This window comes from Lissotriton helveticus, chromosome 12, assembly GCF_964261635.1.
Source record: "Lissotriton helveticus chromosome 12, aLisHel1.1, whole genome shotgun sequence".
Taxonomy (NCBI): domain Eukaryota; kingdom Metazoa; phylum Chordata; class Amphibia; order Caudata; family Salamandridae; genus Lissotriton; species Lissotriton helveticus.
Genome location: NC_136073.1, coordinates 904,082,384 through 904,095,957, shown reverse-complemented (window position 1 = coordinate 904,095,957; position 13,574 = coordinate 904,082,384). Strand labels below are relative to the sequence as shown.

Genomic DNA, 13,574 nt, shown 5'->3' with positions numbered 1-13,574 from the left:
CCTACCCGAGGCTGGAGCAATGCCTCTACTAAGGATTCACCCTACCCGAGGCTGGAGCAATGCCTCTACTGAGGACTCACCCTGCCGGAGGCCTGGAGCAATGCCTCTACTAAGGACTCACCCTACCCGAGGCCTGGAGCAATGTCTCTACTAAGGACTCACCCTACCGGAGGCTGGAGCAATGCCTCTACTAAGGACTCACCCTACCGGAGGCCTGGAGCAATGCCTCTACTAAGGACTCGCCCTACCCGAGGCTGGAGCAATGCCTCTACTAAGGACTCACCCTACCGGAGGCCTAGAGCAATCCCTCTACTGAGGACTCACCCGACCCGAGGCTGGAGCAATGCCTCTACTGAGGACTCACCCTACCGTAGGCCTGCAGCAATGCCTCCACAATGGACTCACCCACTCGTTGGACTCACCCAGAGGGAGGCTTTGAGTGATGCCTCCACTTAGGACTCACCCACTGGATGGACTCACCCACAATCAGGCCTGGATCCTTCACCAAGGACTCACCCACGGGGTCCTCTTCCTGTTACTGTCACTCACCTGGACCTTGGCCTCCTGAGACCCCGGCACAGTGAAGGGCTGCCTGTTGACCGTTTTGTGGGACTTCGGCAGCAGGTAGGGGAAGGAGACGTCTTTGTACTTTGTCTTCATGGTCTACAGAGATGAGAAAGGCAGAGCACAACCATCAATCTGATGTCAACAGGTAAATAAAAACACACTATTAGCAGCCATCCAAATATACTGTGGAGATGTTGTTTGTGTTCCCTGAAAATGTCTTCGCTACCACCAATTTCTATGTTTCTTGAAGATTTTGGCCATTTTGCAGATTTTTAATAGGTTTTTGAAAGTCTGGGAGTTACCCTCTGATTTTCCATCTGTCCTTGAATTTCCAGACACTTAGAAAGTGTGTAGAAACACCAGAAAGGAAAGAGAGGTGACCGGTCCAAGGAGGGGAGCTGCAGTGACCGACGACACTGACCGAGGTACCCATTTTAACAGTGGCCACCCGCGTTGGGGGCAGCGGGCCCAGCCCAGGTGGCCCAGTGACTCCTACCCACTGTCACTCAATGCACAAACCACATGTGCACTGTCTGCTGTACACAGTGCTTAATTTCTAAAAAAAAAAGTAAGTGCCAGGGCCCTTGGCTTGAGGCCGCTACAGCCTGCACTCCCCATTGCCCCTACCAGTGCTGACAACGACAGTACCAACACAACTACTAACCTCACATTTGTGCAAGTGACAATTCAGACTACTCCAAGCCACCCACAGCTAAAAGAATGGCTAGAGTGGCAAGTATTAGTGCTTTCTAATGTATAATACATTTTTAAACAGCTGTTGTTGTTCACACTTCAAAATTAGACAAACATTGCCACCATGTGGTGAACTGTTGTAAGTGCAAGTGTTGACAATTAAGTCCCATTGCCGAGCACCGTAAACCACCGGCTCAAATTGAGCACTGGTTGTACAAACATGCAGAGGGGGCTGAGGGAAGCTGTCTAGAGGGGGCTGAGGGAAGATGTCTAGAGGATGGTGAGGGAAGATGTCTAGAGGGGCCCGAGCGAAGCTGTCCGAGGTGCAGCTCCCTTTGCATCCATCTACAGAAAGGCTGTTACAGCATGCTTACTGACTGAGCAAGGTGTGCGAGCGAGGTGCAGACTTGCAAGTCAGGACCCACCCACGTTAGCGAAGGAGAGAGGAGTCTGAGGGGAACACAGACCACATGGATTTCAATGAGAATCTTTTCTACAATTCCAAGTTTACGGACAATGCACTGCCCGTCATTTCATGTACTTTTCACAGTACTGTTGACTTTCACCTAAGAAAAGATACTATTGGCCAGATGTATGAAGCTTAGTGTTTGCGATTACCAAATTGCTAATTTTTGTGATTTGCTATTTGGTGATTGCAAACACTAATGTACATAAGTGTGTTTTACATTCACTGCCTTTCCAAGTGGGTTTCAAATACACCTACCTCATGAATTATAATGTGAATAACAAAAATATCACTGGGATGTGGCCTGCTGGGGTCACTTTTTAATAAAGGAATATTTTTTAAATTTTATTTTAAAATGCAGCAAACATGATGCGTTTAAAAAAAGATAATAATAACTTTCTGTTTCATTTTTTTAAGAGTTGGCTGTGGTCGGTGGAAACACTGCCTGCTATTAAAAAAAATATTTGTTTTCATTCTCAAATGGGAAGGGGTTCCACAGGGACCCCTTCCCATTTGCAAATGGCTTGCCTCTAACTTTTGTTGATGGTAAAATGTGAATGTTTGCGACCGCATTTCGGTCGCAAAACATTTGTACATACCAATGCGAATCGGTATTAGGATGGGATGCCTTAAACACGCCCCTTCCAAATATGATTTGCAATCCCTCATTAAGATTCGGTATCAGATTATCGAAACGCAATTAGAGATTTGTACATTTGAAAATGTCTTTTTGCGTTTGAGAATTGGTCTGTTTGTGAACGCAAAAGAGCTTTGCGTTCACTGGCCCTGTAATTTTTCACAGTCATTTATTCAGTTTTCCCTTATAGTGCCCATAAAATTAAGAACATTGTTTTTCATATTTTTAAGTCTAGACGTAGCTCGTGCTGCCCTTAAGTTGTGTAAGGCAGAGGACTTGGCATTCGGTGGGCTACCCTGGGCTGGACGAGTGGAACAGCCCCAAGGAGAGCTCTGCATGATCCAGCGCCTGGAGACGGAGCCAACAGCATACAGCGCCTCTTCGTGCCCAACAGGTCATTGAGCATATGTAGAGCACACATGTTGGCTTCGATTTTAATGACGGTTGCCAAGGAATCAACAAAATGGCGGATCATACCAGTACCTAGAACACTTAATGGATTCCACCTTCTGTAGGTGCCAAAGCTCAACACCTGAGGGCACCAGCGGGCGAAAGCAGCCTAGAAGGCGCTCGGAGCACAGTGCGAGTGGCACTACTGCAGCGTGTGCCCAGGCTGTCACGTGATGGGTTTATCACATGCATGTAGTACGCAGTAACATACAGGACACTCAGGGCCACCTCTCTTGGAGGAGAGAAGTTCCTGTGTCGAGGGAGAGGTATCTCCATTCCCAGGGATGTGGGAGCCAATCCAAACGAGGGGAAGCGAGACCAAAGGCTCATGTTGGGAGCAGGTGGTCTTAGAGCCAGGCTGCCGAGCAGAGGTAACAGGCCCTTGGCCAACATGCCGGGCTCTGGTCCCCTGGTGAGGACTGTCCCCCAAAAGCTGGCCTTGTTGTTTCTGGTCACAGATGGAAGGCTTGGAACCGCTAGCCTAGAGCATCACTGGCCTGCGCCCATGGTCCTCGCGTGCCAACACCGAACGACATCATACCTGTCAACTACAAGAACAATCTCACCATGTGAGGAGGAGGCGTGAACCTGAAGGGGCTGCGGCCTCATGCCGAGAAGTATCTGAGGCACTTTTGAACCCCCACCCTGCCTCCAAGACCCTCCTCGAAAAAGAAAAATCTAGCTGAGGCTGGTGCCGATGTCCTGGGGTGTTTGCACACCCCTTAATGGACGTCGGCAGTTCAAAGCTTCTCGAAATCAAGATGGAAACCGACTATTGACAGTGTTTTTCAGCTTGTTTTCCCTGCCACCGTGTGATATTGGCTCCTCACCGGAAGATCGTGTGATGGGAGCCGATAGTGTGTCAAATGGTCGCACCGTGTAAGTTGGCAGGTATGTGACGTGGATCTGGGGTACGATAAAGGATGTTTGGTAAACAGGGGTGCACACCACATTGCTACTCAAAATGTCTTTTAAACACTAAAAAGGCTCTTAGACACTGAGCTGAGGGCTTGGATAGTACTTGGCTGCCCACACTTTTAAATTATGCACTTTGTAGACCAGCACTTTGTGTGTGGGAGAGATGGGGCGTGGGTGTGTGGGGTTGATAAAGCCCGGTTCCACAAAGAATTAACCTGATGCTTGAATAGAAGGCAGGGCACTCCATTCTTTAGCACTCACCTGGCACCCAGCAAGGATCGTGGCATCGCGGCACAGAGCATACCCGTTTACGAGCAGGGATGTGGGGGAGACACCAGTCCATCTGGGGCACTCAAGTGGTCATACGGGGAGACATACATATGTGACTGTGACCTGGGACGAGAGGTCACAAGTAGTGATGCCCTCTGTCTAGCATGGGCACGTCAGTGGGGTACTTCCATTCATGGCACTGGGATGTACCACGACAGCCCTGGAAGCGATCTTCACTCCTCCACCCCCCCTTAGCATCCCCTGGTGGGATTCCAAGATGGCGGACCGAGCTACCGAGGCATCACAACAGCGGAGTAGAAACAGGACAGGGCTGCCAGGTGCACCACTGTGCCCCAATGCCAGTCTACGCTCGACTCTGGGCTGCGGCTGCCACGTTAGTCAGAGAAAAATACCAGCCCTTGGTTCCTGTTTTCTGCTTCTGCAAGGACCAGGAGCAGCCTTTGTTTGCTTTATTAATTATTTGGAAATAGACTCGAAGTTTCTAAAATACAGTTGAAGTGACCTGTGTGGGTATTTGCTGGGCTAAGATTATTTACTTTTTTAAACTTTTTATTAAGCATTCTGTCATCTAGGGGCGACTTCTCATTATTTCACACAGCTCAGCAAGCTAGCTTTCTGCGTTGTGTGAAAGGGGAGGAATGCGCTGTATTTAACTTTATTCGGCACATTCCTGTGCTTTCCTAGCGCTGGTGCACACTGTACGGCCTGGAGCCAATGCAGGCGCCCTTGTGCCCTGCTGCAACAGTGCCCGTGTTACAGGCAGGATTGTTTTATGCGTAGGAAGGGACACTTTCGTGCACAAAAACAATCCTCAGAGGCATTTTCCTCTTTCCTCGTTCTATGTGTGCTACAGCGCAGCATTTTGACGCATTCCCAGGTCAGCCAGTAATGGTACATCTGTGAACGTGCCAAAATCCAAGGGTGGGTGTGTGGGAAAGCCTCCCTGGGGAAGAGTAACACAATGGGGTCAGTCAGTGGCTTCACGTAAAATGATGGGGCCCCCCACCAGAATGAGACTCCTAGGCCTTGCACTGAAATATTTTACTTGAAGGGTGGGGGTCCGTGGTGCTGCAGGGGCCTGCGTTACCCCATGAGCGGGATGGGATAACCCATCCTTTAACCCCCCCGGCCCCCCAGGACTCACTTTGGTGTAGTTCCAGCGCTGGATGAAGTGTCGCGCCACGTCCCTCGCCGCCGTCCCATGCACCACCACGCCGATGTCCCTCCAGGGCATCCGGGGGTTCTTGGTCCGGTCGATGAAATCTGAAAACAAGAGAGGCGTGAGGAACGGGGTGCAGGGGAGGCATTATCAGTCGGGGGCACAGACTATATCTCCCCAGCTCTTGAAGTCCAGCTCTCCACCTACGAAGCTCGCCTCTTCAGTTAATAAAGGGTACCTCATCAATGAATACCTCCCCATTCAATGACCCACGTTTATCGGATATTACCTCCACAGTTATTGGGGTATGACCACCCACCTGTTCATCTATACCCTCATTCATTGAAATATAAATCCTCATTTATGGAAACTTATTCCTCCAGATACTGAAGCAGTCCTTCCAATTAAAGTATCTCACCACCTGTTGAAGTGCATCTCTCCACCTCTTGAAGTAGATCTCCCCTACTCTTGAATTCCATCTCCCCTCCTGTTGAAGTACATCTCCCTTACTCTTGAAGTCCAGCTCTCCACTTATGAAGCACACCTCTTCAGTTACGAAAGGATACCTCCCCATATACAATGCCAGGTTATTGAATATTACCTCCATGGTCATTAAATGACACCACCTAAACTATTCTTGTCTACCTCCCCACCTGTTCATCTATACCTCCTGTGTCTTTGAAATGTACAGCCTCACTTGTTGAAGTATACTTCTCCAAAGTTACTAAAGTATACATCCCAGCTACTGAAGTGTACCCTCCCATCTGCTGAAGTCTATCTCTTCAGCTGATGAAGTATATCTCCCCAGCTGTTGAAGTGTATCTCCCCAGCTGTTGAAGTGTATCTCCCCAGCTGTTGAAGTGTATCTCCCCAGCTGTTGAAGTATATCTCCCCATTTGTTGAAGTACATCTCCCCGTTTGTTGGTGTATATCCACCCAGCTGTTGAAGTATATCTCCCCAGTTGTTGGAGTATATCCACCCAGCCAACGGCAAGCCCGTCCGCGACTGGACCGCGCCCAGCGCCAGACCTCCTGGCCCCCGCGACCGCCACGACGCCCACCACTTCATACGACGCCAGCACCCTCCACAAACTCAACGCCGGATGATCATCCGCCTGCTTCCTGGCCACCCCAAAGCGCAACCACGGGCCCTTCTCCTGCCGGAGCTGCAGCTTCACCAGCCTACAAGCTACTGCCTCCCCCCACCGGGGGAGGACACCACCACCTCAGATGCATACTACTCAACACCCGCTCCGCCCACAAGCACACCATCGAACTCTGGGACCTACTTGACTCATCCTCCCCGGATGTCGCCTTCCTGACTGAGACCTGGATGAACCCCTCCTTGGCACCCGACATTGCCCTAGCCATCCCAGACAGCTACAAGATCACCCGCAGGGACCGCACCAACGGAGCAGGAATCGCCATTGTCCACAGGAATACCCTCAGAATCTCGACCAGCACCGAAGGCACCCTCAGCGCCACAGAACACCTGCACTTCCAGATCCACATTGATCCCAACAGCACCCTCATCTACAGACCCCCGGACCCCGGCCACAGTTCAGTGCCTCCATCGCCGACTTCGTCAGCATGCACGACCTTGCATCCATGAACTACATCCTCCTCGGAGAGCTGAACTTCCACCCCGAGAATGCCTACAACAGCAACTCCACCACCCTGCTCGACAACCTCGGACTCAAACAACTAGTCATGACTCCCACCCACTCTGCCGGACACACGCTTGACCCCATCTTTTCCGCCAGCAATCACGTCACCTTCAGCCACACCACTGAAGTCCAGCTAAACCCTTGCCCGAAACCCACCAACAGGCACCGCCGACACCGACACTGCCGCCCGCAACCTCAGGCAATGGATCGACGACTGCGCCAACACTCTCGCCCCGATCAAGAAACCCTCAAACAGACGCACCGACAGAAAAGCCATCTGGTTTACCGCTGGCCTCCAAGCTTCCAAGCAGACCTGCTGAAGACTCGAGAAGTGGCACCATGAACAGACACTGCACAACAACGCAGCCCACCAGAACGCCATTCGCAGGCACCACCAACTCATCCGGAATGCCAAAAGGACCTCCTTCAAGGAACGCATTAACAACAACACACACAACAGCAAAGAGCTCTTCAACACCATGAAGGAACTCTCTAACCACAGCTCTAACTCCAACGGCATCCTGCCGTCGCAAGATCTCTATGACTCCCTAACCATCTTCTTTCACCGCAAGATTGCAGACATCCACGACAGCTTCAACAACCAGGCCCACCACCGCCGACACCTCAGACTCCCCACCCCCCAGCCACACCAACCTCCTGCGCTCCTGGACCCATGTCAATGACGACGACACCATCAAAATCATGAACACAATCTACTCCAGCTCACCATCCGACCCCCTGCCCGCACCATATCTTCAACAAAGCAAGGTCCATCATTGCACCCCATCTCCGGAAGATCGTCAACAACTCCTTCAAGACCGCCACCTTCCCGAAGAGTTGGAAGCACGCGGAGATCAACGTCTTACTCAAGAAACCCAAGGCAGACCCTAAGGACCTCAAGAACTTCCGGCCCATCTCCCTGCTTCTGCCAAATGTCATCGAGAAGATGGTCAACAGGTAACTGACCCGCTTCCTCAAGGAGAACGCCGCTCTGGACCCGTCCCAATCTGCATTCCGCAGCAACCACAGCACCGAAACTGCTCTCAAAGGTGCCAACGATGACATCAGGACCCTGCTGGACAACGGCGAAACCGCAGCCCTCATCCCCCTGGACCTTTTGGCCGCCTTCGACACCGTCTGTCATCACACCCTACGCACACGCTTCCACAACGCAGGGATCCGCGACAAAGCCCTGGCCTGGACCACCTCCTTCCTCACCGGCAGAACACAGAGTGTCCGCTTCCCTCCATTCCAATCTGAATCCACCAAGATCCTTTGCGGCGTACCCCAAGGATCATCCCTCAACCCAACCCTTTTCAACGTCTACATGGCACCGCTCACCAACATCATCCGATTGCACAACCTCAACATCATCTCATATGCCGACGACACCCAGCTGATCATCTCCCTCACCAAGGCCCCCACCACTGCCAAAACTAACCTCCACAAACGAATGAAGGCCGTCGCCGAATGGATGAAGAACAGCCGCCTGAAACTGAACTGAGACAAGACTGAGGTCCTCATCCCCGGCTCCACCCCCTCTGCCTGGAAGACTCCTGGTGGCCGGCCACACTGGGAGCTGCACCAACACCCACCGACCATGCACGCAACCTGGGGTTCACCTTAGATTCATTGCTATCAATGACCCAGCAAGTCAACGCCGTCTCCTCCTCCTGCTTCAACACACTCCGCATGCTCAGCAAGATCTACAGATGAATCCCCATCGGAACCAGAAGGACGGTCACCCAGGCCCTGGTCAGCAGCAGACTGGACTACAGCAATGCCTTCTACGCAGGAACCACGACTAAACTCCAGAAACGACTACAACGCATACAGAACGCCTCCGCACGCCTCATCCTCAACATCCCCCGCCACAGCCACATCACAGCCCACCTGAGAGACCTGCACTGACTCCCTGTCGACAAGAGGATCACCTTCAAGCTCCTCACCCACGCGCATAAGGCACTCCACAACTCCGGACCAGCATACCTTAACAAACGACTCACCTTATACACCCGAACCGCCAGCTTTGCTCTGCTGACCTCGCCCTCGCCACTGTTCCATGCATTGCACAGAATAACCAGCAGTGGGTGATCATTCTACCACCTCGCAGCCAAGACAAGGAACACCCTCCCTGTCCACCTGCGTCAGACCCAGGACCTGCTGGCCTTCAGGAGACTTCTCAAGACTGTGAGAAGTTGGCCTGGCATATGCTGTCCACTGGTTATAGTGGGCCCCTTGCACCAGTCCAAACAAACCTTATTGATGATCATTTTAAGACAACCTTTATAGAAAGCTAACCTAGTGGTAGCTGTGGAGAGCAGCCTTCAGGCTAAGTCTTGAAGGAGTGTAAAGCAGCTTGTTTTACTAGATTATAACCTCTTGAATGTCTAAATGAAAAGAGAACCACACATACTATATATAAAATATATGTACTTATTACTAAACACTCTCTATAATCTCTTTATGAGATTATAGAGCAAGATACACAATATCAACATAATAGAACTTAAGTAAATAGCACAATATACAATGGGCACCACGGGGAGACCAAACCATATATTAACCGTGGCGGCAATTCCGCTGCGGTGCGGCAGAGTGGGCGGGCCGCATCAGCCAACGGACGTTCGCAGCACTACGGCGGTAGTGCTCGCGACGGCCGTTGGCCGACTAACGCAGCAAAGGCGTTAAGAAAGTGATATAAGAACCACGACTTGACTAGACACAGTGCATAGAGCACATGGAATCACTGGGACCCCAAGGAACCACCCAAGGTAGTGACACAGGGGACCCACCGGGGACACGTGCAGTGTGAGAACACAGCTGCGAGCTCCGTACAATCTTATGGGAAAGTCGCGGTTGGGAAAATTAAAGATTAAGGACACTTCGGAGAGGACTTGGAGCAAACCCTTTTAGACTTAGAAGGTTCTAAGGCCAGCACCCATGTGAGCACTGGAGTACTCGTGTTACCTCACCCAGGGTAGCCGGGTGCATAGGTGCCAAACGGTGTCGGGAATCGTCGCTGTTTTCAATGGCGAGTTGCTGCAAAGTGCTGCAGCCGTGGAAAGGAAAAGTGGTTGGTGCGATCAAAGTCTGGATCGGGGATGTGAAGAACCTGAAAGAGGGGATAGAGTCTAGGTCACTTCAGGGTGACAAGGGGCACAATAGACCAATGCCCACCAATGTTGGGTGTTTCGGGTGCGATGAGGAGAAGCTTGACTCCGCTGTCACGGGGACCAGGAGATGTCGACGACGACCAGAGTCTGCAAGCGAGCTGTCCCACGAAGGATGTCGAGTGCTGGGGGGGTCGGTGTCCGGACTGGAGACTAACAAACTTTATCAATTGCAACCCACGCGGTGAGAGTAAAATGGCTTCGGTAACGACCAGCAAGGTCCTGGTGACTCCCCGAGCAATGGAGAGTCAGGTCATGTCTGGAGCAACCAGGTAAGCCCATTCAAAGTTAAAGTACCCTTGTCAGGGACCCACAAGTCGACGGACAAGGGATCGGGAAGGGACCTCGAGAGGAATCACTAAATACCAGCCCACGGGTCACTCAGGGAGTGTAGGCCAGTAATCTTCGGTGGAATCACTGCTCGGGTCTGGACTGGAAGTAGCCCAAAAGCACAGCCTCAGGGACGGTCAAGAAGCATATGCTTCTGCAAATGTGCACGGTGGTCAGGGGTTTGGGTTACATGGTCCCCACGAGGGCTTTGAATCTCTGGTTTGCCAAAAGCACGTTATCGGCCTCAGGGAAGCTTGAAACCCCACCTCCTGTTTTGCAAAGTCTTCGGAGAACTTCAGGAGCTGTGTAGTTGCAAACCTGACAGATGCATCTTTGGTGCCTGCCTTTCAGGGGAGTAACTACTTTACTCCAAGGGAGATCCTTCGGTCATCCAACGAAGTGTAGACAGTTGAAGTTCTGGGATTCTGTAGCAGAGTTTTGTCCAGGTAAAATCTAAAGTCCTGTTGTCAGGAGTTCCTACTTTATACCCAAGGAAGGGGTGGGACAAACTCTGGGGACCCACCTAAGGGAGCGTCTGGACAGAGGGGTGGTTACTCCCATATTCATTGTCCAGTTTCACACCAGAGCAGGTGCTGAGTGCTCTGCAACCGGTTTGAGCTGGACTATGCACAGGGACACCAAATGTGCCCCTAGTGCAGACTTCAAAGCACTCTTGGAGTGCACCCACCCAGCCCCAATACACTAAAGCCTGTCTGGGAGGTGGTGACACCTCCCTGTGACAGGAAACCTATTGTCAGGCCTTCCCCTGCCAGAGTTTCGTCCAGCAGCAGGAGGGCAGACTTGTGTCTGTAGCTGAGGCATCCATTTTGTGATGCCAGGCTTAAGGAAAGCTGGTACCAGGTAGCCCGGTGCCCCACACTAGTGGTTCTACTATGGAAGAATCATATCTCCCACACCAGCTACTGGTGTGGAGGTATGATTCCAAGGTGTTTGACACCAAACACGACATGGTTCTGTGTAGCTGTTTTAAAGTTAGCATTTACCGCGAGGTTATAATGCACTTCATTGTATATGGTCTAGGCTGCATCACTAACAACCCCGGAGGAAAGATTCCGAAGGCTGGAGAGGGGCTCTGCTCATGCATGGGCACCCTCTCACACAAAACCCAGCACCCTGCCTTCGGGATTGACAAGGCCTGCCTCAGGGGTGACTGATAGGTTCAGATGTGTAGTTATAAGGTAGATATAGGAAACCTATATTTGAGTAAGGGGTGCATACACCACCTTACACAGGCTGCAGTAGCAGACCTCTCGTGTCAGTTTGAGTGGTCTCTCAGGGGTGGCACAATACATGCTGCAGCCCCTGAGAGGCTTCTGGGGTACGTAGGCCCTAGGTATATAGGATACCATATACTAGGGACTTATAAGGGTACCCCATAACCCAATCTGTGGTGACCCTAAAGAACATGCAATCATTTTAGAGAGGACTAAGCAGGGCCCCAGCCAGACTAAAGTAAAAAAACAGTGAAACATCATCAAAAAGTGGGGGTAACTATAAGAAGCAGATCCTACTCTCCTACGTAACCCCCCAAACACAAGGACATTAAACGAACCTTGACCAATTGAGTCTTCATGTTCTAAGTGGAAATATCTGGAGAGTCCATCTGCAATGGCATGGTTACGCCCAGGTCTATGTTCCACTGTAAAGTCCAACCCCTGTAGGGAAATGGACCACCTCAAAAGTTTGGGGTTTTCACCCTTCATCTGTTTTAGCCATAAGAGGGGCTTATGGTCTGTCTGAACAGTGAAGTGAGTGCCAAACAAGGAACCATAGACCAGGTTCTAAGGCTGTGCTGCTTGTATTGGAAATACGTCATTCTCCGAAATAGTCACCTGTACGTGGCATTTGTTGATTTACGAGCGGCATTTGACCTTATCCCCCGAGAACTTTTGTGGGAATCATTGAAAAATCAGGGACTCCCAGTGGACCTACTAAAACTGGTCATGGGGTTACACGAGGAGAATTATGCCAAGGTCAGGTGGGGCCCAAACGGGGAACTAACACAACCAATTCCGATAAAAAGGGGAGTACGACAGAGGTGCGTATTGGCCCCAACCCTGTTCTCCCTGTTTGTTAATGATATCCCGTCTTACATGGAGAGGTGCGATAATGACTCGCCTAGATTGGTAGGTGAACGGGTTTCGTCCCTCCTGTTTGCGGACGACACTATTCTCATTTCGCAAACACCACGGGGTCTCCAGAACCTATTGGAAAGGTTCCAGTCGGATTGTATTTTGAAAGGTTTAGAAATTAATATTTAAAAAACCAACTACATGGCTCTGAGCTCGCATAAAAGTTTTAGAAAAAATCTAATGTTAAACGGTCAAAAATTAGATCATGAGCAGAATTTCACTTATTTAGGTGTATTAATAGACTCATCATTACCATGGAGACCACAGTTAGAAAAGACAAAAATAGTGTTTAAACAAAACTGTCTCCCAATTTTGAAAAGACACAATAAATGCTTGAATAAGACTTGAATAAGGCAGTAACTCCAGCTCTAGAGCTTTTTAGGTACAAGGTTCAATCAGCAGTGCTATATGGAGCAGAACTATGGGGACCAGTATGCAGAAAGACATTTGAAACCTTTGAGAATACGTTTTTTAGGGGATTGTTAAAATTGCCTACTAGCACCCCGTTGACACCCCTTTTCTTGGACATGAACATTAAACGCATGGACCAACATGCGATATTAAGACCGTTATTGTTGTGGGTCAGATTGTGGATAACTCCCGAACTGTCTGATTATAAGGAGGGGTTGAAAGAAGTCATGGATCTCGACAGCGGTAGCAAAATCTATTGGTTTAAGCATGTAAGATACTGGTTAGCCAAAATAGGATTATCCCATTTCTGGAGTGATCCAGAGGCTATGAACGCGTGCTCCAGGAAAATTGTCAAATTGTCATTCTGGTCGTACATGAGCTATGATTCTGTGTATATAAAAACCCATGGTCCCTTAACTGAAATTTTTTTATTGACTAAAGATTTGGCACTTTTTGAAACCTTTCTGGATGAGATCCAGCCGCCTTTAGCAAAAAGCTTGTATATAAAATATAGATATGGAACATTAAGAACTAAGGAATTTGAAAAAAGTTGGGTGAAGTCAAACAGTGATCTATGCACTTTATGTACTAATAACGCAAGGGAAGATGTCCTACATATCCTATTTTTCTGCTGCAGTTATGTAATACCAAGGAAAAAG

At 50.1% G+C, this 13,574-nt stretch overlaps 1 protein-coding gene across 1 annotated transcript in view; it reads right to left on the bottom strand.

Moving 5' to 3' along the window:
• The window catches only part of PLD2 (phospholipase D2), a 372,737-nt gene that overhangs the window by 104,902 nt on the left and 254,261 nt on the right, over positions 1-13,574 (bottom strand). The window contains exons 17-18 of the mRNA XM_078670622.1: positions 5,167-5,285; positions 550-663 (exon numbers count right to left, since the gene is read on the bottom strand). Coding sequence (XP_078526748.1) covers positions 550-663; positions 5,167-5,285 — 233 coding nt within the window. The remainder of the gene's footprint in view (positions 1-549; positions 664-5,166; positions 5,286-13,574) is intronic.